Source organism: Ahaetulla prasina, chromosome 4 (genome assembly GCF_028640845.1).
Source record: "Ahaetulla prasina isolate Xishuangbanna chromosome 4, ASM2864084v1, whole genome shotgun sequence".
Taxonomy (NCBI): domain Eukaryota; kingdom Metazoa; phylum Chordata; class Lepidosauria; order Squamata; family Colubridae; genus Ahaetulla; species Ahaetulla prasina.
The window spans coordinates 126,107,533-126,129,958 of NC_080542.1; the positions used below are offsets into that span (position 1 = coordinate 126,107,533).

A 22,426-nucleotide genomic window follows, 5' to 3' on the forward strand; every position below is an offset into this window, starting at 1 on the left:
GTGTCTCATTATTCTTAGGAGCATGACTAGGTATACTTCACAAATATTCAAGAATCCATTCACTCAAGAGGAACACATTTCTAAGTGGAGAAAGAAGCTGGTTTTGTATAGCTGTAAATAACTGATCTCTGCAGATATGCAGGAGTGGAAGGATTCCAAGAAGCACTGTAGCAAAAGTCTATTTAATCCTTTTTTTTTTTTACTATGCAACATATCAAGAGTTCATATTCGCAGAGTTAAAAACACTGTCATTAACTGACATTTAGAAAGTGCAAACACTGGACACAAGGTTGGCTGAGTCCCAGGGGTGAAATCTAAAAATTTTCCCTACTGGTTCTGTGGGCGTGGCTTAATTGGTGAGTGTGGCTTGGTGGTCAGATGACTGAATGGGCATGGTCAATAATAATAAATAATAAAAATAATAAAGTATACAAAACTTGGGAGGCACCGGTCTACCTTCTTTAAAAATAGAGGCCCCGGTCTACCAATTGCCTTTTACTGAGACACCCCGGTCTACCAAGTGCCTTTTTTTGGCAGGCACTGGTCTACCTTCTTTAAAAATAGGGGCACTGGTCTACTAGCTGCCTACAACTCTGATCAGCTGTAGTGCGGCCCTTTGAAGTGCCGTGGCAGTCATTTAAGGCCATCTGCAGCTATATCACCATTGAGTGCTTCAGGGATAGAGAATAGGAGCAGCGAGGCGTGGGCAGTTGGGAGGGCAGGGATTTTTGCTACCGGTTCTCCGAACTACCTGCCCCCATTGCTACCGGATCACGCAATCCGGTCCGAACCGGGAGCATTTCACTCCTGCTGAGTCCTATTTTTCAGAATAGCCAATACATCTGCTGCTGAGGGTCTTTTGACTACTTCTGGAATAGAGAAGTCCCCAAGGTTGTCATGGGTACTTCTAAAAGCAAGTCCACAGATGTAGCAGCTGTGTATAATGAACAGGAAAGACACATTTTCCATTTGCCTAGGCTGGGTTTACATCTCTCCATTAAAAGGTAAGATGTTGATTCAAATTCAAGATTGTTCCGAAAGACAGCCAGAGATAATTCAGTCAAGAAGATTGTGGATTTCTTTTTAAAAGTTAAAAGATAAAAGCTTTTGGGGTTCAGCTTAAGTCCTGGCAATGTCTTGGTAACTTCCTTGATAAAAAATATGCAAATAGTTTTCCATTACTTTCTGGAATGATTTTCAACTTCCAAGAACAGTCTTACATTTTTGACCAAAAACTGAAACTATGTGGAATATTTAGTCTGAAGGCTTCATCTGATATCAATGCAATCATCCCAGTATGCCATGTAGACTATAGATCCCAGGCCTGCATAATGCATGCTGACTATATTTGCCAAACTATGGAAATTGTACCTCAATACATTCAGATGGATAATGTTGGAGGAAGCAACACTTTCTCCAGTAGGATAAAAGAACCAGTCGGGTGTAGTAGTTAAAATGCTGATCTAGAAATAAGGAAACTGTAAGTTTAGTCCACTTAAGGCATGAAGGCCGGTTGGATGATTTTGGGTCAGTCATTCTGTCTCAGCCCAACTCACCCTCGTGGATTCTTATTGTGGGGAAAAAGAGGAAGGAATATTGTGAATGTTCACTGCCTTGAGTTACTTATAAAGGAAGGATAAAATATAATAAATAAACTTTGTACTACACTAGACATGATAGTAATCTGAACTTTGCAGTTATTCCTGTATCTGCCAGGTGATAAAAAGATTGAAACATGCTCTGCCTGCTTTTATTACATATTCTTATAGAATATAGGCAGTTAATTATACAGCACTATTGAGACTCAACTTCTCAAGTTTTCTGTCATATGAAATCACAACTGTGCAAAAAGAATAAAGATATTTTCCTGTGCAGTATTTTAGTTTGACCATAGCAAACCATATAAAAGTATAAAATTATCACAAACAAAACAACAACTAATTTTAGGGTAGAACTGTTCCTCCATTTTGTAAGCAGTAGCTTAGAAACCTAACGTGCAATCCTGTGCATTCTATCGATTATTTACTCCATTTCATTATATTCAATTAAGTTAATTTCAGAGAAATATAGGATTGCAGTATTAGAATTCGAGAATTAAGAAGGCATATTTGAGACTTGCCAATTCTTGAAGAGCAGAGTACATCCACTCATCCAGTGAGGTCTGCCAACATTTCTGCGTAATCCTTAGTACTATAATTTCCATATGAGTAAAGAATAAAATTGGTGACTAAGTGTGAGTCACTGAGTTAGGAAGCCATCTTTTTTAAAAATATATATATAATTTCTTTTCCAAATGTCTCCTATTCAGACTTTGTTCACATTCCAGTCATAAGCAGCTATAAGAAAGAAGTATTTGCAGATCTTTTATCTGTTTTACACTACCTGCTAAAGAAGCTATAAGAGATTTTCTCAACTTAATGTGAACTGTACAGTTCATAATCCCTTGCCAATATGGCTGTGGTTCATCTGAAAAGTATTAAGAAAGCTGACTTATATCATCTATCCAAAATTCTTAATTAAGATCTCTCATTTTTACCTTAGTTAAGTATTTCTGAATATTCCTTCTGGGTGATTAAACATGGATTTTCATCTTTGTACTCAGGGGAAACGTGCAGCTTGATATGGTTTGAGGGTATTAAAATTTAAATTGTGACCATAGTATTAAAACTGTGAAGAAAACAGTGGCCTGTATCTTTTAAATGTGGGCCACTCTTTTGAAGACAACAAAGACCATATTTTGGACCAAGAGGATCACTGGTTTGAAAGAAGGGTTAAAGAGGCCATCTATGTCAAAATTAAACAGCCCTCTCCCAACAGAGGGGGAGGGATGCAACATCATCTATCTTCAATCTACAACACAGTCCTTTCAGCAGTTCCAAAAAAGCTCCACCCCAGTTTGAACCACTTAGATGACCCTGATGACACAGATAACACTCCAGGTGACCTTAACGACCAGCTAAAAGAATACAAATGACCAACTGTCTGCAAGGAATATAAATCCTTCCATTCCCCACCATCCAGTCAAAGCTGAAGAAGCTTCTTGGAAGAGAAGCAAAAGGTCTTCAAAGAAAAATCAGAAATTCCAATTGCCCCTTGAAAAAACACCTTTGGGACAACCATGACCTGAATAACTGAGAATTTCCATAGACATTCAGGCATGTGCTTTTCTCTTAATTTTTCAGGAAAAAAGTCTGAATGCTGTTTTGTCTAATATATTCCAGGATAGACTGTTATTTGGTCTATCAAATAAAACAAGCAAAAATAGTAATTAAATCTATTTTCATTGAAATGATAGTATGAAAAATTGACAGAAATGTCTTTGTTGTAATATTGCTATGCTATAATAATAATATTGAAAGTCGCCATCTATGATGCCACTCCGTCAAACTATAACAATCAAATAGGATAGCCTGGGTAACTTTCAGTAGGCAATGTACCTGCATTTTATATAATGTGATTTATTATGTATTTTATTTACATAATTTATATCCTAGAACTTCCCTGTATATTTATGTTATCATAATGGCTGAATTAATAAATAACAAGATGCAAGTACAGTATTTTTTTAAAAGCTTCAAAACATAGCAATATTTCTTTAAGACAGATATTTAAAAAAGAAGTATTATCCTTTTCAGAAGTCTACCATCCTTTAGAAGTCTGGAAAATTTTGAAATATTTTTGCCTAATACTTAAATTATTGAGAAAGGCATAGAAGTGACATATAAGATAATCAATAAACAGAATTGTTTATTGTGTCTATACTGCATGACTCAGAAAACAATTCTGATATTACTTAATTAATCAAAGAAGAATACATAATATAACAACTCAAAGACTCAGAAGTATGATAGTGACCACTCATTCTTCAAATGCTCTCAGGAAGAATTTGGCCTAAAGTACATTTTGGAAGGTCAGCAGTGAGACTGTAGCTTCGCTTCTAGATGGAAGCAGTTCAGTAGTGGGATTCACTTACCTTTGCTACCGGTTTGCAAATGTAAGCGCATGCATGTACGCATTTGCTTTGCTTGCATGTGCCATCTTCTGCGCATGCGCAAAACCTTCTGCGCGTGCGCAAAACCTTCTGCGCATGCACAGAGGGTCCGTGATGATGTCTAGGCAGGTGGGCGGAGCCTCTTGCCACCGCTGCTACCAGTTTGCCAGAAACGGGTAGAACCAGTACAACACGTACTGAGGCAGACTATTCTTGTGCAAGAATGACCAAGTGTACCCACCAATGTGAATGTGCAGGAGGGAAAAGCAGAAAACAATGAAAGAGGGAAACCCCATTTTCCCCAAATCTTAGTTTCCTCCAGAAAAATAGAAAAAAAATATTATGAAATTCAGATATTGTTTCCCAAATCGCTTCACCAATATACTAGCTTGAATTTGATGTTACAGTATTAACTTACTAAAATTCTTATGGCAAGAACTCACTACAAAATATAACTCTTAAATAAAGAGCACAAGAATGCATTTCCTTCTGGGGGGAAACCAATACTTTCAAAAGTGAAGAAAACATTCAGTCCTCTTTTGATCACGGTCTTTCTTCCTCTTGTTGACTTTTTATCTAAAGATTAATGGTTGAGTTCTTTTTTAACTTGACCTCGTTGTCCTGGAAGAAAGATATACACAATAACAATCGCATTCATAGACATTGTGAATATATGGATAAGCCCAGCTGCAGAAATTGAAAACAACAAACCGTGAAAAATGGTCTGTATCAGTTTATCCATGGGTGCACATGTTTTCATGGTATTTTAAAGTATTTAAGTATTAAGTATTTTTGTATAAAGTATTAAGTATTTTTGTTTAACTAAAAGGGTCTGCTTATCCATGGATGAGGTTTATATGCAAGTATATACAAAATTTACTTTTAAAAAACAACATGCAGTCCCAAACCTATGACCATTCATTTAGCAACCATTCAAAGTTATGTTGCTGCTGAAAAAAGTGACTTGTACCAGTTACTATTATAGCATCCCTGTAGTCACATGATCTAAATTTAGGTTACTTGACAACCAGCATTTATTTAGAATTACAACATTCCATGAGACTGCCGTTTGTAAGGTTCCTAACCAGCTTCCAACAAACAATGTCAATGGGGAAAAGCCAAATTCACTTAATGACTGCAATGACTACACTGATTCACTAAATGGCCACAGCAAAATAGGTCATAAAATTGGATGTGCCTCCCTTAATGAAGAGCTTAGTGATGGAAGTTCAGGTAGCAATTATGGTCATAAGTATACTGTATATACTTGGGGATAAGCCCGTCCAAAGATACGCTAAAGCCAAATTTTGGGATTAATTGCAGATAATTCTCCATTTATCTGCAAGTATATATGGTATTTTTTTTTAAAAAAAATTTAATGGAGGAAAAAAACCCATGTGTATAAAGCACAGTACAGAGATCTGGACAGTCCCAGGAAAAAGCATATGTTTGAAGAGATTCTTGCACTCAAAAATCACATTTTGCTGTTCACCCATTGTCCCGCGTTCTACCTGGGGGAGAGGGGTATTGATAACTATTTCCATTTGTCCAAATTTCCATTTTTTTCCTTAATAGTTTCAAAATTTCAGAAAATTTGACATCTCTACAAGTCAGGAAGAAAGCAGTGATTCAGGAGCAACAACACCAAGTCTCACAAAGAAATCATCACATCAACAAAACAGTAATTATCTGCTAAGAGATAAGAGATGGGGTACAGATTAGTCTTTCCACACATAGATCTTTTAAAAACAAGCTGAGACAGATGTACCCTTAATAAATTACTCTTTCAAACTGGTGACAGAGCAGTCATTGATACAAAAAGGGGATATACAAGACTGAAGATGTGCTAAATACAAACATCAGTTCATAGGAAATCTACTGCATGAAGATGGTATTAAATATTTAATACCTTTGAAATATCCCACTCATCAAACCACTACAAGTCCTCCCACTGTACTGCACTGCACTGAATCCAAGGGGATCAGACCAACAAAAGGGAATCCTTGCATACAAATGTGCGGTTACAAAAAGTTCTGAATTTTACATGATCAGGTGGCAGTTTCAGAGAACTTTGTAGGATTTTTTTTCTCGTAATATCATCATGGGAACCAAAACTTCTAAGCTTACATACCTCTCACTTCCAGATCCAGTTTGGCCTCAAAGACACATGATCTAATCCATCTTACACTTTAATCAGAATGCACATGCAATACTATTAAATTGAATTTCTGATTCTACGTTCCTGTTTCATATACTTTTGTATTACAAATATTTTAGCTACAGTTGTTCAAAAGTAACATCATCCAACTTCAGGCAGGACAACTTCACTACCGGAAGAAAATCAGCAAATTTATTAGGTTTACAGAAGACTTCTTTGGCTGGTAATGGGTACAGGCAGTCCTTGACTTACAACCACAACTCAGCCCAGAATTAACATTGCTAAGTGAGAAATTTGTTGAGTTTTGCCCCATTTCATGAATTTTCTTGCCACATTTGTTAAGTGACTCACTGTAATTGCTAAATTAGTAACCTGGTTGTTAATCTGGCTTTCCCCACTGGCTTTGCTTTTCAGAAAGTTGCAAAAGGGAATCACATGACCCTGGGACACTATAACCGTCATAAATGTGAACCAGTTGTCAAGCATCCGAATGTAAATCATGTGACCATGGGAATGCTACAATGGTTGTAAGGGTGAAAAATGGCCATAAGTCACTTTTTTCAATGCTGTTGTAACTTTGAACGGTCACTAAATAAACTGTCAAGGACTATCTGAATTACATTTGAACATTTTTCCTATTTAGAACATAATGTATGGAAAATTTCCCAGATACTAACCAAATTAATCATATGCTACAAAAACAAAGAAGATACAGAGATCTACAATTACATAAGCTTGCCCTAATATGCTTTTTTTCTGCTATTTTTCCCATTTTTTCCCTTTTTGCATCACATATTTTAGACTTTTAAATATGTGTCTTACTTTAAGAGACTGCCTTACTTTATTGATTGAATGTAAGCCACTCTGGGAAACTCTTGGCTAAAGAGCAGAATGAAAAAATGCTTTCCCAAAATAAAATGTCTGCAACGGATTTCTGTAAACAGGATGTGCATTCTAATACATTATCCAAGACAGTTTGGTATAAATATTTTTCTTTAGACCATAACAAAAATTAATTTAGGACTGACATGATACAACCTTAAAGAATGTGGAACTTTAAAAATAAAATAAAACAGGATGATGAAAACCATGGTTTAAAAAATACTACTTAATATTTATATATTTTATTTAAAGGGCAATCAATAAGATTTTATTTAATCTTAAAGAAAAAAAATTCAAATAAAAATACAAATTGAAAATACAGACAAAGAAACAAAGAAAGAAGGAAGGAAGGAAGGAAGGAAGGAAGGAAGGAAGGAAGGAAGGAAGGAAGGAAGGAAGGAAGGAAGGAAGTCTTATATTTTATATTCATAAATAGTCACTGGCTTACAAATGAATTCACTGCAATAATATAAACAATATAAAATATTTTAGTTTATTTTTTTATTGAATTCACAGTCCATCTCACTGACCTGAGAACTCAAAATATTTTATTGTATCACAAAATCTGTCATTGCAACATAGATTGTGCATCCTTTGATTAGTAGAAAATATTTCCTTTTCCAAAATACATAAATTACACACTTCAAACATTTATTTCAACATTTATTTACTGTAATCATCATTTACTACACCTTTCTTTTATTCATGAACCCATTATTTGTTTCTGAATTATACCTTTTAATATATCATCAACAATATTACTTAATTAGTAGACTCCAGTGGTTATTTAATATGTAATTTTAAGAAACACTTTTCAGAATATCAGTTAGAACCATTTTGTTATTTTAACCCAACTGAATTTGCAAACAAAGACGATGTCTAATTAGTTTATTTTCCTTAGACAAATTGTAAAGCATTAAAACAACAATGTATTTGATTATAAAATTCAAAAACAACTACTTTCAAACTATATTCCTAAAATTATTAAATTACAAATGGAATATTATAGACCATCTAAAGATAATAACCATTTGTTATTTTATTATTGTTATGGCTTACATTTTGGCAATTGTGATTTATTCAATAAAGTGTAGTAGAGCAAATCATGACTTAATATTTGAATCTCATCACTAATACCTGTGTTTCCCCGAAAATAAGACCCTGTCTTACATTTTTTTTGAACTCCAAAATAAGCACTTGGGCTTATTTTCGCGGAAGTCTTATTATTTTAGGGTGCATGGAGCAAAATGGAGATCCTCTTGCTGTCTTACCTGATTTCCAGCTCTGTCTCCCTAACCCTAACCAGAGGAAATGGTGGGGACCAGCTGTACATGCACATGCGTTTAAATATTTTCAGGGAAGACTTATTTTTAAGGGGAGGGATTATTATCCAGGGAGGTCTTATTTTGGGGGAAGCATGGTAGCATTTAGCAATTAAGCAAACTATGACCAACCTTGTTTTCTTCCAGTTTAATATGCTATATGAACCCAGCTCTTTCCCCTGCTATTCAACAGTATGTGGAGCTGGCCAATGTAATTAGAAAACATTTGAGGAGCTGGCCAATGTAATTAGAACAAGCCAACATATAAATGAACCAGATTTCCTCCCATAACTGTAAAGCAAAAAGTTATTCACCCCCACCCCAACCTGCCAAGTTACTAGACTGTGATTTGGAGGGAAGAATCACTATTGGATCCAAGATTAATTTACACTTCAAGATATCAAATTGCAAAAATTAGGGGATAGGACATAGTAAACAAGTACAGCAAGTCTCCTTTTGCTAGCCCTAATTAGGGAGTCTCTTCCCATGATTCCAAACTGGTATTTTTCCAGCAAGAAATAATGTATGACTAGATATACAGTGTATCAGTAAGGGTCAGTGTGTTACAGAAAATTTAAATCACACACAAAAACTCTACCTTTTTATTTATAGCAGAAATGTAGCAGCCAAGAAATCTGTGTCTCACAAGATTCTGAAAATTTATGACAGTTTATAATAACTTAGCTCTATAAACTCCCCCATCGTTATTGAGACCCTGAAATCCTCACCGCATTTGCATTAGTTTCCTTTTATTTATATTCAGTTCCTCATACAGTCCTATATCTGAAACACACTTGGTTTCTTTAAATAAATATACTGTCTTTGAACCCCATTGGTATCTTTCTAATATTTTCTACTAGCATTCCCTTTTCCCTCATCTCAGATAAGCCTTTTCAGGTAATCCGTACATATCAGATTTAAAGGATACTACTATCTTGAAGCCTTAGTTGTTGTTTATTTTACATAGTTTGACTGATAGTTACTTTCTAGTACAATACGGTATTATTCAGCTTCAGCAACCTAAGATACAAAAAGGATTCCAGTCCAAAAGATTTGTACATAAATATCTCTTTATATGTTAGAGATGTTCAATTTAGACTTCTCAGAAATAAATTTACCCACTGATTTTAAACACACCTATCTGAACTCAGTATGTCAAAAGAATCTTTCAGAATTTGGTAAAAAGTGGATGATCAAATTCGTGATTAATTAAGAGGAAAAAAACTACTTCAGTTCCAAAAAATTATCTTCGCTTGTGTCCAAAATTCTGAGCCAAAGTTTTATACACTGCACTACATTAGGGTTTAATCATACTTTATTCAGCAAACTGCTGGATAAACAATGTTGTTTACAAACTAAATGATTACATAGTTTCACATAAGAGTTAAGTAAAACTATACTATGATTTAGTGATACTAAACCCAAACTGTATTTTCTTTCCCAGAGGAATATACAGTATCACAATTATGGAAGTGCAAACACAAGTGTCAGGTAAATTCTTTTGGTTAGTTAGGATGAAAGTTAGATGTGCATTATAAACACATTAAGACAAACATAAAGAATCCTTCAAAAGGGACAACTGCTGAGGATTACAGGTTACAGGTTTAATTTTCCTGTAAAATACAGAAGTCCTTTCCTGTTTCATTTTTTTAGGATACTCTATCCTATAGTTCTGATGATCTCCATTAATAATCAGGCCCACCCTTTCCAGTATTATTTATTTATTTATTTATTTATTATTTAAATTTGTATACCGCCCTTCTCCCAAAGGACTCAGGGCGGTTCACAGCCAAGTAAAATGCACAATACATACAATTAAAATACTAATAAAAAACTTATTTAAATTGGCCATAATTAAAATTTGGAAGTAAAACCCATTTAAAAACCCATAACTTAAAAAACTAACCCAGTCCAGCGCAGATAAATAAGTAAGTTTTGAGCTCGCGGCGAAAGGTTCGGAGGTCCGGAAGTTGACGAAGTCCTGGGGGGAGCTCGTTCCAGAGGGCGGGGGCCCCCACAGAGAAGGCCCGTCCCCTGGGTGTCGCCAGACGACATTGTCGCGCCGACGGCACCCTGAGGAGTCCCTCTCTGTGAGAGCGCACGGGTCGGTGAGAGGTATTTGGTAGCAGCAGGCGGTCCCGTAAGTAACCCGGCCCTATGCCATGGGGCGCTTTAAAGACGTTCACCAACACCCTGAAGCGCACCGGAAGGCCACAGGTAGCCAGTGCAGCCTGCGCAGGATAGGTGTCACTCGGGAGCCACGAGGGGCTCCCTCTATCACCCGCGCAGCTGCATTCTGGACCAACTGCAGCCTCCGGATGCCCTTCAGGGGGAGCCCCATGTAGAGAGCATTGCAGTAGTCCAGACGAGGCGTCACAAGGGCGTGAGTGACTGTGCACAAGGCATCCCGGTCTAGAAAGGGGCGCAACTGGCGCACCAGGCGAACCTGGTGGAAAGCTCTCCTGGAGACGGCCGTCAAATGATCTTCAAAAGACAGCCGTGCATCCAGGAGAACGCCCAAATTACGCACCCTCTCCATCGGGGCCAATGACTCGCTCCCGACAGTCAGCCGCGGACTCAGCTGACTGTACCGGGATGCCGGCATCCACAGCCACTCCGTCTTGGAGGATTGAGCTTGAGCCTGTTTCTCCCCATCCAGACCCGTCGGCTTCCAAACACCGGGACAGCACTTGATAGCTTCATTGGGGTGGCCCGGTGTGGAAAAGTACAGCTGGGTGTCATCAGCGTACAGCTGGTACCTCACACCAAAGCCACTGATGATCTCACCCAGCGGCTTCATATAGATGTTGAACAGAAGGCGAGAGAATCGGCCCTGCGGCACCCCACAAGTGAGGCGCGCGGGGTGACCTCTGCCCGTCAACACCGTCTGCGACGGTCGGAGAGATAGGAGGAGAACCACCGATAAACGGTGCCTCCCACTCCCAACCCCCAACCGGCGCAGCAGGATACCATGGTCGATGGTATCAAAAGCCGCTGAGAGGTCTAATAGGACCAGGGCAGAGGAATAACCCCTATCCCTGGCCTCCAGAGATCATCCACCAACGCGACCAAAGCCGTCTCAGTGCTGTAACGGGTCGGAAGCCGGACTGGAGCAGGTCCAGATAGACAGTTTCCTCCAGGTGCAGGGGAAACTGATATGCCACCATACTCTCTACAACCTTCGCGAGCGGGTTGGAGACCGGACGATAATTACCTAAAACAGCGGGTCAGGAAGGCTTCTTGAGGAGGGCCTCACCACCGCCTCTTTCAAGGCGGCCGGAAAGACTCCTCCAACAAGGAAGCGCTCGTAATCCCTGGAGCCAGCCTCGTGTCACCTCCTGAGTGGCCAGCACCAGCCAGGAGGGGCACGGGTCCAGTAAACACGTGGTGGCATTCAATCTACCCAGCAACCTGTCCATGTCCTCGGGAGTCACAGGGTCAAACTCATCCCACACAACATCACCAAGACCGCTCTCAGATACCTCGTCTGAATCGCCACAATTTTGGTCCAGACCGTCCCTAAGCTGAACGATTTTATCGTATAGATAACCGTTAAACTCCTCAGCACGTCCCCGCAACGGGTCATTCCCCTCCCCTGGTGAAGGAGGAGCGGGTCACCAAACAGGGCAGCTGGGCGGTTATCTGCCGGCGCAATGAGGGAGGAGGCGAGAACGCCTCGCTTCCCTCAGTGCCACTAGGTAGGTCCTAGTATAGGATCTAACTAGTGTCCGATCAGCCTCTGAACGGCTGGACCTCCAGGAACTCTCTAGGCGTCTTCTCCGGCGTTTCATCCCCCTCCGCTCCTCGGGGGACCAAGGAGCCGGTTGGGGTCTGCGCCGGGTCAGAGGCCGCAAAGGCACGACACGGTCTAAAGCCCCAGCCGCAGCCCGTTCCCAGGCTGCAGCTAGTTCCTCTGCCGTGCCGTGAGCCAGACCCTCAGGAAGTGGCCCAAGCTCCGTCCGAAACCTCTCTGGGTCCATCAGGCGCCTGGGACGGTACCACCGTAATGGTTCCGTCTCCCTGCGGTGTTGGGTAGCGGTCAGAAAGTCCAGGCGAAGGAGAGAGTGATCTGACCATGACAAAGGTTCAATGACTATTTCCTTTAAGTCCAGATCTCTCAACCACTGACCAGAGACAAAAATCAGGTCCAGTGTGCCTCCCCCGATGTGAGTGGGGCCATCCACTACTTGAGTCAGGTCCAAGGCCGTCATGGAGGCCAGGAACTCCCGAGCTACCGTCGATGACGAGCCGGCAGATGGCAAGTTAAAGTCCCCCATGACTAAAAGTCTGGGGGTCTCCACTGCCACCCCGGCAAGCACCTCCAGGAGCTCGGGCAGGGCAGCTGTCACGCAGCAAGGAGCCAGGTACGCGACCAGCAAGCCCATCTGACATCTATGACCCCACCTCACAAAGAGGGATTCACACCCGGCAACCTGAGGTACAGTGGTCTCCCTCGGCTCTAGACTCTCTTTAATAGCAACCGCCACCCCTCCACCCCTACCCTGGGCCCTCGGCTGATGGAATGCACGGAAACCCGGTGGGCACATCTCGACCAGGGGCACACCCCCTTCAGTGCCCAACCAGGTCTCCGTAACGCCTATAATATCCGCGGCACCCCCCTGAATCAGATCATGTATTAGGGGGGCCTTATTGGCCACGGACCGTGCGTTGCATAACATCAGACGAAGGCCCAGGCTCTGAGGGTCTTGGCCATCCGGGGAACGGGAGAAGTCAGGGGGATCGGGGCACGCGATCGCCTGCAGACATCGAACGCGTGACCCCCTATGTCGATACGATCCCCCCCTTCCGCCATATCTGCCCCTCCCACTTACCGTGCAAATAGACTCACCCTCACATAAAGGAACACACTCCCCCCCCATAACCTCCGAACCCAATTGATAGTCGCCACGAGCATGCGCTGGAACTGGTTTCCCTCCCGACGGGCTACCCCCCTCACCCACCCTAACCCTCCCACCCCCACCCAACACTACCCTCCCCCTCCAACCCAGACCCGTCAGTTCCCACCTCCCTTAAAAGTCCCATTAAAATTCCCCTTAAGAACCCTATTAAAATAATTAACTAAAAATCCCCTGAGTCTCCTATTTTTGGCATGCCATCTCTCGGGGTTCCAAAACCCGTCCTCAAGATGGGCCCTCGATAATGTGGGGGCCAGACCATGAGAGAGGGAGTCTCGAGGGCAAGAAGGTCAGCCGCTGTAAATGTCCGCATGATAAAAGTCCGCGAACAGACCCATCCTGGACCTGTCAAGATGGAAATTGACGCCAGTAGTTCCGAGTAGAAGACAGCCGGGATATAGGTCTTGGGCGGTAGATGAACAAACCGCCATGATTCAGTCAGAGCTCCAACCCCTCATCTCCAGTCCCGAGGGGTGGTCTATGGGCGCGGGGGGGGAGAGAGAGGATATAGTCCTACAATAGACAGGCTAGGATTGTCCAGGACAATCCTCAATTCCCCCTGTTGGGGACCAAAGGTCTTCAAAAGATCCCCTACCGACGAGGCATCTCTCTCCAAATCCGGGGGGGGGGCAAAGGATTCAAAAAAGCCCCCATAGACGGTCCATAGACGTCCTCTAGATGGTAGCGAGGGCGTCCCCTGGACCCGTGGACAACCTTCAAGATGACAAAGAAGGCGACCATCGGGCCTCTTCGTGGCCGCCAAGCCAGGCCTCCAGCTGGAATAGGCCACTCACCCGTCGGGTTTGCTGGGTCAAGCCACGGTTCGCCGGACCCAGTCAACCACCAACAGGCTAGGCCCTGGCCAAGCCGGTCCAGCCAGGCCGCCACCGCCGCCACCGCCACCGCCACTGCCGGGGGGAAGGAGCCTCCAGGCCAGGCCGCCGCCACTGAAGAACTCGGCCGCCGCCATTGTTGGAAAAGGCCAGGCTGCTCACACCACCGGCACCACAGACGAGGGGTAACAAAGGGGAGAGAGGTTCTAAGCCCCTCCCGAAGCAGGGCCAGGCCAGGCCGCCGACCACCGCCGCCGGAAAACCGCCGGAAAAAACCGGCTGCCACCGCCGCCGCCGTCGCTGGAAAAGCCGGGCCGCTGCCGCCCAGCCTGGAGAAGGCCGGACCGCTGGCGCCGCTGGAAAAGGCCCGGCCGCTGGAAAAGGCCGGGCCGCCGCCGTCGCTGGAAAAGGCCCGGCCGCTGGAAAAGGCCGGCCGCCGCCGCCGCGCCATCGTCGGCCGCACCGCCCGGAGGAGAGCTCGGGACTCCTCCTAAGGGAACCCGGAGACGCCCCGCCTCAGTTTGCCCATCCTCCAACTCACCGCACTCTCCTCTACCCGGGCGGGGGGTCCAAGCTGTCAAAAAGACCCCCCCCCACCCGGTCTGGCCCGAAATAGGCCCGCCGCCGCATCAGCTGTTCAGCGGTGCGGCCGCCATCTTGGACATGCGCACATATTAACCAAGATCATCCAGTGACCACATATTTTTCATAAAGAATTTCAATACTGTGTACGTTAAAATGTTTAAATCAACTCCTGAAGATTTTGGGACAAGGAGCAAACCCCAAATGAAATACTGTTTGAGATCTGTTAATAAATACTGACTTATACTAACCCTGTTATGTTGCATTTAAACAATGAATCTTTGCTTATTCCTGATTGTGCCATGCCCAAGTGTCTTGCCAATCCAGAAATGCAAGACAAAAGAACAGATGTTCATATTGTGCCAAACCCCATATCCAACAATTTAAGAATTATAAAAAAAAACCACAGTCTCATGTTTGTTACATTTATATATGTGTTTGAACTTACACACCTGTGTTAATGTGTGAATTGACTGCAATCAAATAACTTCTAGCAAAAGTCAAAACCATTTTATAAATATTCTGAAGGCATTTATTCTAGGATCTTTAGATTACTTTTTACATCCTGCCTCTTAATTTTTTTTATAGTATTTTCTCTGGGGATATATATTTACATGTACATTGGGATACAAATACTGTATGGATTGAACATCCTTTAAAACTATATATGTATAATCCTGATAACTTTCCAAATCCCAGCATGCACACTTTACATAGTCCTACTGCCTTGCGTGTTAAATTCTCTAATACAGCATCAACATAGACATTGCCACTACCACCAAATTAATCCCCTGGAAACACAATCTTCTATGCTAGTCTAACAGTGGAACAGATGGCTTCTTCCAGCTTGTCCTGTAATTCAGGGAAAATCAAATCAGTATTATCAACTCATTTGTCACCTTATACTGAGTTAGACTAAACCCTTGTAAAGCATCAAAATTAAGTATTACCCTAAAAATGCCACTGATTTCTTGTACAACTTAGCCAAAGCAAAGTTGTTGTTTTTTAATTCACATTTTATTTTCAAGTCATGTGCATTTTTAAAGCACAAAAAAAAAAAAAGGATTCCAAATTGAAATACAGCACATGCATTCTGTATTAGAACACAGCACATGAAAACAGTATGTAATACCACACAGGTTCACCACAAATTGTATCAAATACATGAGGTTGGGGGGAGAAACCAAACACACATTAACAGGTTGAAACATGTTGCAGTTACCTCACCACTGTATTTGTCATATGTCCCATGAGTAAAACCAAAAGTAACCTCGCCTTTTTTGAAGCATTTGTATCAGCAGCTTTATTTGGGTGGAGCAAGAAAATGTCACAGCAGCAATTTATTTAACTCTTACCATTGTAAATATATATATATATGAAGAGCGGTTTAGATAGATAATGCCAGTTCTAGAGTTGAGCTGTTATCCACAAATTCTTGGGTAAACTTCAATGCACTTTGAACAGGAAAAGCAACACTTCTTCATAGAACAATATTCAGGCTGTATTTTAAGTTTGGCTGAATCAATGTAGATTTACAAAAATGGAAAGTTATGTATTCAACTGTAAAGAGTGTAAAATATTATGGTATTTACTACAAATCTGATTACATTTGTAAGAAGACTTTACAACAAATCTATTTGTCACCAGTGTTTCAGAATCCTTGTAGGAATTGCATACATTTTAAATAATATCTAAGTTAAGCTAAAAAAGAAAATTGCCCTGAAAGTTGTAATATGAATTCGTGCTAAATTACCAACATAAGCATGCTGGCAAGTCAAAGCATGCTGGTTACCAGTGGTCTTCCGGGTGCAGTTCAAGGTGCTGGTTCTCACCTTTAAAGCGCTCCATGGCTTGGGACCGGGTTACTTACGGGACCGCTTACTGCCACTGACAGCCTCCCATCGACCTGTGCGCTCCCACAGGGAGGGCCTCCTCAGGGTGCCATTGGCCAAACAATGCTGACTGGCGGCTCCCAGGGGGAGGGCTTTCTCTGTGGGGGCTCCTGCCCTGTGGAATGAGTTACCTCTGGGGCTACGCCAACTCCCCGACCTCCGGACCTTTAAGCGCCAGCTTAAGACTCTTTTATTCCAACGGGCAGGGTTGGCCTAATTTTAATAGGGGTGGTTTTATTAGGGTCTATTTTATATTTTATTAGTTTTAAATTATGAGGCCAATTTTTAGAATCAGATTTTTAAATAATGTTCTTAACTTGTTTCTTTTTGTACAATTTTTATTTTGGCTGTAAACCGGCCTGAGTCTTCAGAGAAGGGCAGTATAAAAGTATGATTAATAAATAAATAAATAAATAAATAAATAAATAAATAAATAAATAAATAAATAAATAAATAAATAAATAAATAGCATCTCTGTATTTACTTGAATGAAGACAAGTTTTATATTACAACTGATGTCTAATCTAAATCCTTTTACCCATCTAGAGGTAGCTTTCTCTCAAACTTTTTTCACATTAGATAGTGTATATGATTTATTCTAGCTTTATTGCACTGATGGGTTCAAAACATGTTACTATGTTTCCATATTAAAAACTGAAGTTTTAAAAAGGTGGAGACTTCAAGATTACACAAACCAATAGTTATTAAAAAGGCCTGTGATACATTGTGAATTCTTTCTGGGGGGAAAAACAAAAATACCAATTACATGTTATGTTACTCTGTAAACTACAATGGATTTGCATCTTATTTATCCAAAAATAATTTTATTTACCTCAGACCAGTTGTCCTATTTTCCAACTTGCTCTGTCCATTTATATCAGATTTCCCCCCCGAATTTCTAGCATTGTTTACAGTACATTTTTCATCAACGCTCCACATTTTTCATCCATGCAATCCTTCAAGATTTGTTCCAATGATATTCATGCACTCAAGTAGAGAAACAGGCTAAGATCAACAAAATCATACTGGAACTGAGATTTTAATTAATTCTCTACTGCACTCTTAAGATCAATGACCTTGTTTTATGTCATGTAGCCTGTACCGTGTAGGTCTCAATGTATTTTGTATAGAAGATCATCTTTGGATGTTACTAGTGCATTTAAGAAAATGTTAAAATCTGCTGTGTCATATCCAAAACAGTCATTCATAGTCAATTCTTTTGGTTATTATATCTTATCACATATTTTAAAGCTACTTTTATATTAATACAAATTCACCGGATTTTTCCCATCTTCTTATCAGGGAATGAATACAGGCATATCATATATGTATACATACCTACAGAAGGGGAACCACTCCATAAATAAACCTGTATTCTGCACTCGACAATTAAGGATTAGATCCCTAGACTAAATCTCATTTATTTAAACACAAGTTTGAACTAACCATCTCAGGAGCAGGGTTTTTTTTTCAACCTTCACCTTCCCAAAGGCACATGTATATAATTATGCTGATGGCCTCTACCTGTTTTTCATGATTTTCACTTAACTCTGCACATTTTGGTATCAGAGGTTGGCTGAAGAGAAAGGCAACACAGATCTATCCATCCGAAGGGCATATCCAAGAACCATGTATAGGATTTGCTTTTCAAAAAAGTAGAATCATTTGGCATACTTTTTTAAAAATACAATTGGGGCATTATCAATATTTAAAACATAACAGACCTTTACAAGCTCTTAAATTAGCAACGAAAATGTTAAATAGATTCAGAACAGCATATCAATTGAACGCAATGCAAGGGATAATGAGATAGTCATATTATCCCCAGAATGCTACACAGTATTTGAAAAAGTAGAGAAGAATGAGCAGTTCAAACAATATACAACTTTATTTGTAAATATTATTAGAGAACATAAATAATATGGGCAATGAGCATGATAAAAAATATTTCTGGAACGTAAGGAAGCATGCAACAGATCCCATGTTACTTTTTTCTACCTAAAATATATTCAGAATTGTTAAATTGCTGTTACATTTTCCAAAATGTACTGCCCTCCATCAGGAATGTACAAAATAGGGCTATATTTTAACACCTAGATTGTATCATCTGATTAAATATCTTGCTTTAAAACTATACCACATATCCTTATGATATTTTTAAAGGAAGATCAGTGATAATAGTCATTGAAGAAGTGAATTGGAGAGTGATTGGAACTAAAAATTTAAAGTATTTATTTTAAATAAATACAGCATTCAGCCATAAGGAATTCTCTCCCACAAAATCTAAAAATATTGCTCTAAAATGCTTAATACCTAAAGTTACCTGTTTAGATAGCATCATGACATAATAGAAATAGCTTTCTATTTGATTGGCTGCCCAGCTGCAGTTTACTTCTTTTTCCAGCTGATTATTTCAACAATTTAATATCATGCAGGAATGTAATTCATTTAGCTCAGTAAGATTTATATGTCAAAACATTAAATATCCATATAGAATTGACTCACATGATTACATTACCCTAAGTTATTTATAAGAGTGGCTGCATCCATAAGCATGCCTAAGTGCAAGAAGGCTTTTGCTCCAGTTCCTTTGCTTCCCGTTCCTACCAGGATTTATTCATCCTGCCAGATGAGCAAGCCAAATGATTATTCACTATTTACATGAGAGTCTTTTCCCACAACCCCACTGACATATTTGAAAAAAAACAGGAGGAACAAATCTGGCCACTATTCAGGCCCCAGCACCCTTTAAGAACATGCAATTATTCTCTGTATCCAGTTGGAATTCTGCTTTTCTAATGCACTAAAAAGCATTATTTTAATGCATGTTTTGCAACCTGCACACATGATCAGTAAGATATTATCAGGAGGGCAAAGAGTAACTAATGAGAAGGCGTGAGAGGAGGAGGAAACTGGCCCGAGAATAAGAAGCCTTATTAAATCCATGAACTATTTCTGCCTCTGGATGGACCTCCCTCTCCCCATTTTCTGGTGCCCACCAGCTGTGCTGGAAGAGAACCACCCTCCGCCCCAATCTGGCTGCCGAGAAGGATGGCAGTGACCGCCAGACATTGCTGGAAGACAGCGGCTTGGGAAGAGCAGCTCATCCCCCTCGACACACACCCCATTCAAACGAAGCACAACCCTACAGAAGTCTGCCGAGCCTGCCTTACAGTAAACACCTATTAGGTGGCACACCCTCGGCTCCGAAGTGATGAAATACAGTAACTCCTCTCCCCCATTTCCCTTCCTTTGCAAACAGCAGAGCGACTAAGGTGGAGTTGGGTTTCAGGGCGAGGAGGAGGAGGAGGAGGAGGAGGAGGAAGTGGGGAAGAGCTCTCTTTGGTTAAAAGTTTAAAGCAAAAACCCCAAGGAAGCGTGGGACTTGGGGAGGTAGGAGGAGAACTGCGAGCCACATCATCCCCCCCCCCAAAATGCCACGGTCGGTGCCTGCTTCCTGCAATTGTAAGTGCGGAAGGCAAGGGGCTCCTTCCCATCCCCGCTGCCCGTTAAAAGGGAGGAAGGGGCTCCTCGGAGCCGCTGCCACCCTGCTGCCCGGCCTCTTACCTGGATGTAGTTGTTTTCACAGTAGTCCGCAACCCTGGTGAGGTTCTGGTAGCTCTCCACCAAAGCCCGCTTGCCCGAAGGGATTTCCTCTTCTAGTAACATTTGCAGCTCTGCCATTTTCCACCTTTCCGCATTGCTCTCTCCGGCGTTCAAGAGACCGCGGGAGCGCCACCGGCTCACGACCTGCCTGCTATTGTGGGAACCCTGCTCGCCTGGCTCTCGCCTCGGAGGCTCCGCTTTCTCCACCCACCCGCTCGCTCGCTCGCGACCCTTCCCTTCCCTTGCCTGCCTGCCTACCTTCCTTCCTTCCTTCCTTCCTTCGTCCCTCCCTCCTTCTCACTCTCCCTCCCTCCCTCTTTCAGGAGCCCGCCTACTTCTACTCCCCCCCTCCCCTCCTGCTTCGCCCGGAAGAGGCAGCCGCGCGGTACGTCGGGAGATGTAGTCACGCCCCGTAGCTTGGGAAGCCTCTTGCCGCTTTTCCGGCGCTCGTTCCGAATTGCGCTTCGGAAGGCAAAAGGCGTCTCAGTAAAGGCGTTCTTTTTTTTTTTTTTAATGCAGCACTTTTCTCCAGCGAATGCTGCTTGCTAGGGAATAGGAGCAAGGGTGGTGCTTCATTATGGTGTATGTATGTATACAGCCAAACTAGACTATTCTTCGTGTCATATAATATACGTTGTTTCTTCGTGTCATATAATATATGTGGGTTTTATATATGCATAATTTTGTATTTGTTTATTTTGTCATGCTTATGTAGTATACCTCTCACAGGTAGGGACCCTGTGAGAGCCGTATGCAACGAAATTTAATTTTAACGTATGCCGATTAGTGTACATTCAAAGTGACAATAAAGTTATTCTAAGTCTTTGGTAGTTTAACTGCCTTGTGTGATTGATGCTTTGGTGAATAGAGTTTATTTAAGCATCGTTGGTGGAATAAGTTTCAAAGGCCGTGTTTTCATCTGTTGAAGTACAAATATGGGTTACTCAATTCTACCAAAACTAAGAGCCTTTTCACACAGTTAATGCTCCATTCCCATCTCTGAGGAAGCAAAAATTATGTAGCATCATAAAATTTCTTGTCCCTGTTGCAGAATGCCAGTACTGTAAAATCTCTTTTCCTAATCACTGACATGCACCAAGATGGTAGCTAAGAATGATTTACAGCTATAGGTAATCCTCGACTTACAACAGTTAATGTAGTGACCATTTGATGTTACGTCACTGAAAAAAGCTTCAAATGCTCTACCATCATCCCAGTGCCGAAGAAGCCCACCATCAAGGAACTGAATGATTACAGACCAGTTGCTCTAACATCTGTAGTCATGAAAACCTTTGAAAGGCTAATGCTGTCCCATTTGAAAACCATCACAGATCCGCTGTTAGACCCCTTGCAATTTGCATACCGAGCAAATAGATCAACAGATGATGCTGTTAATATGGCTTTGCACTACATCCTACAACATCTTGAGTCTCCAAAGACCTATGCAAGGGTCCTTTTTGTAGACTTTAGTTCAGCATTCAATACCATCATGCCAGACACTCTTCTAACTAAGCTAAACCAGCTACAGGTACCTGAACACACTTGTAAATGGATCATAAGCTTCCTAACAAACAGGAAGCAGCAGGTGAAGCTAAGCAGAATCACATCAGTTACCTGTACAATTAGCACAGCCCCCCCCCCAAGGCTGTGTGCTCTTCCCACTTCTCTCTGAATACCAATGACTGCATCTCTTAACGATCCATCTGTTAAAGTACTGAAGTTCACAGATGACACAACAGTGATTGGTCTTATTCCAGATGATGATGAATCCGCATACAGACAGCGGGGTGGGGGGTTGAGACAATGATGAATCCGCATACAGACGGGAGGTTGAAAAACTAACCTCATGGTGCAACCGGAACAATCTGGAACTGAACACACTCAAAACTGTAGAAATGGTGGTAGATTTTCCATACTTCCACCTCTCACAATACTAGGCAATACAGTATCAACAGTAGAGACCTTCAAATTTCTAGGTTCTACCATATCGCATGATCTAAAATGGAAAGCTAACATCAAAAACGTTATCAAAAAAGCACAACAAAGACTGTTCTTTCTGCGCCAACTCAGAAAACTCAAACTGTCTAAAGAGCTGCTGATCCAGTTCTACAGAGGAATTATTGAGTCTGTCATCTGCACCTCTATAACTATCTGGTTTGGTTCTGCAACCTAAAGTCTGTGCTGACCAATTGGCCCCCATCTTCACCCATATCTTCAATAAATCACTAGAGATGTGCTATGTTC

General features: G+C 41.5%; 1 protein-coding gene across 3 annotated transcripts in view; it reads right to left on the reverse strand.

Annotated features, from left to right (window-relative positions):
- The window catches only part of ABI1 (abl interactor 1), a 106,886-nt gene extending 86,433 nt beyond the window's left edge, over positions 1 to 20,453 (reverse strand). For 2 of the 3 annotated variants that reach the window (XM_058183093.1, XM_058183091.1), the window contains exon 1: positions 20,144 to 20,452. In XM_058183093.1, the coding sequence (XP_058039076.1) occupies positions 20,144 to 20,260 (117 nt within the window). In that variant the 5' untranslated portion in view covers positions 20,261 to 20,452. Of the gene's footprint in view, positions 1 to 20,143 lie in introns of all 3 variants that reach the window. The other variant, XM_058183092.1, reaches the window with a different exon arrangement.
- Positions 20,454 to 22,426: the final 1,973 nt, after the last annotated feature.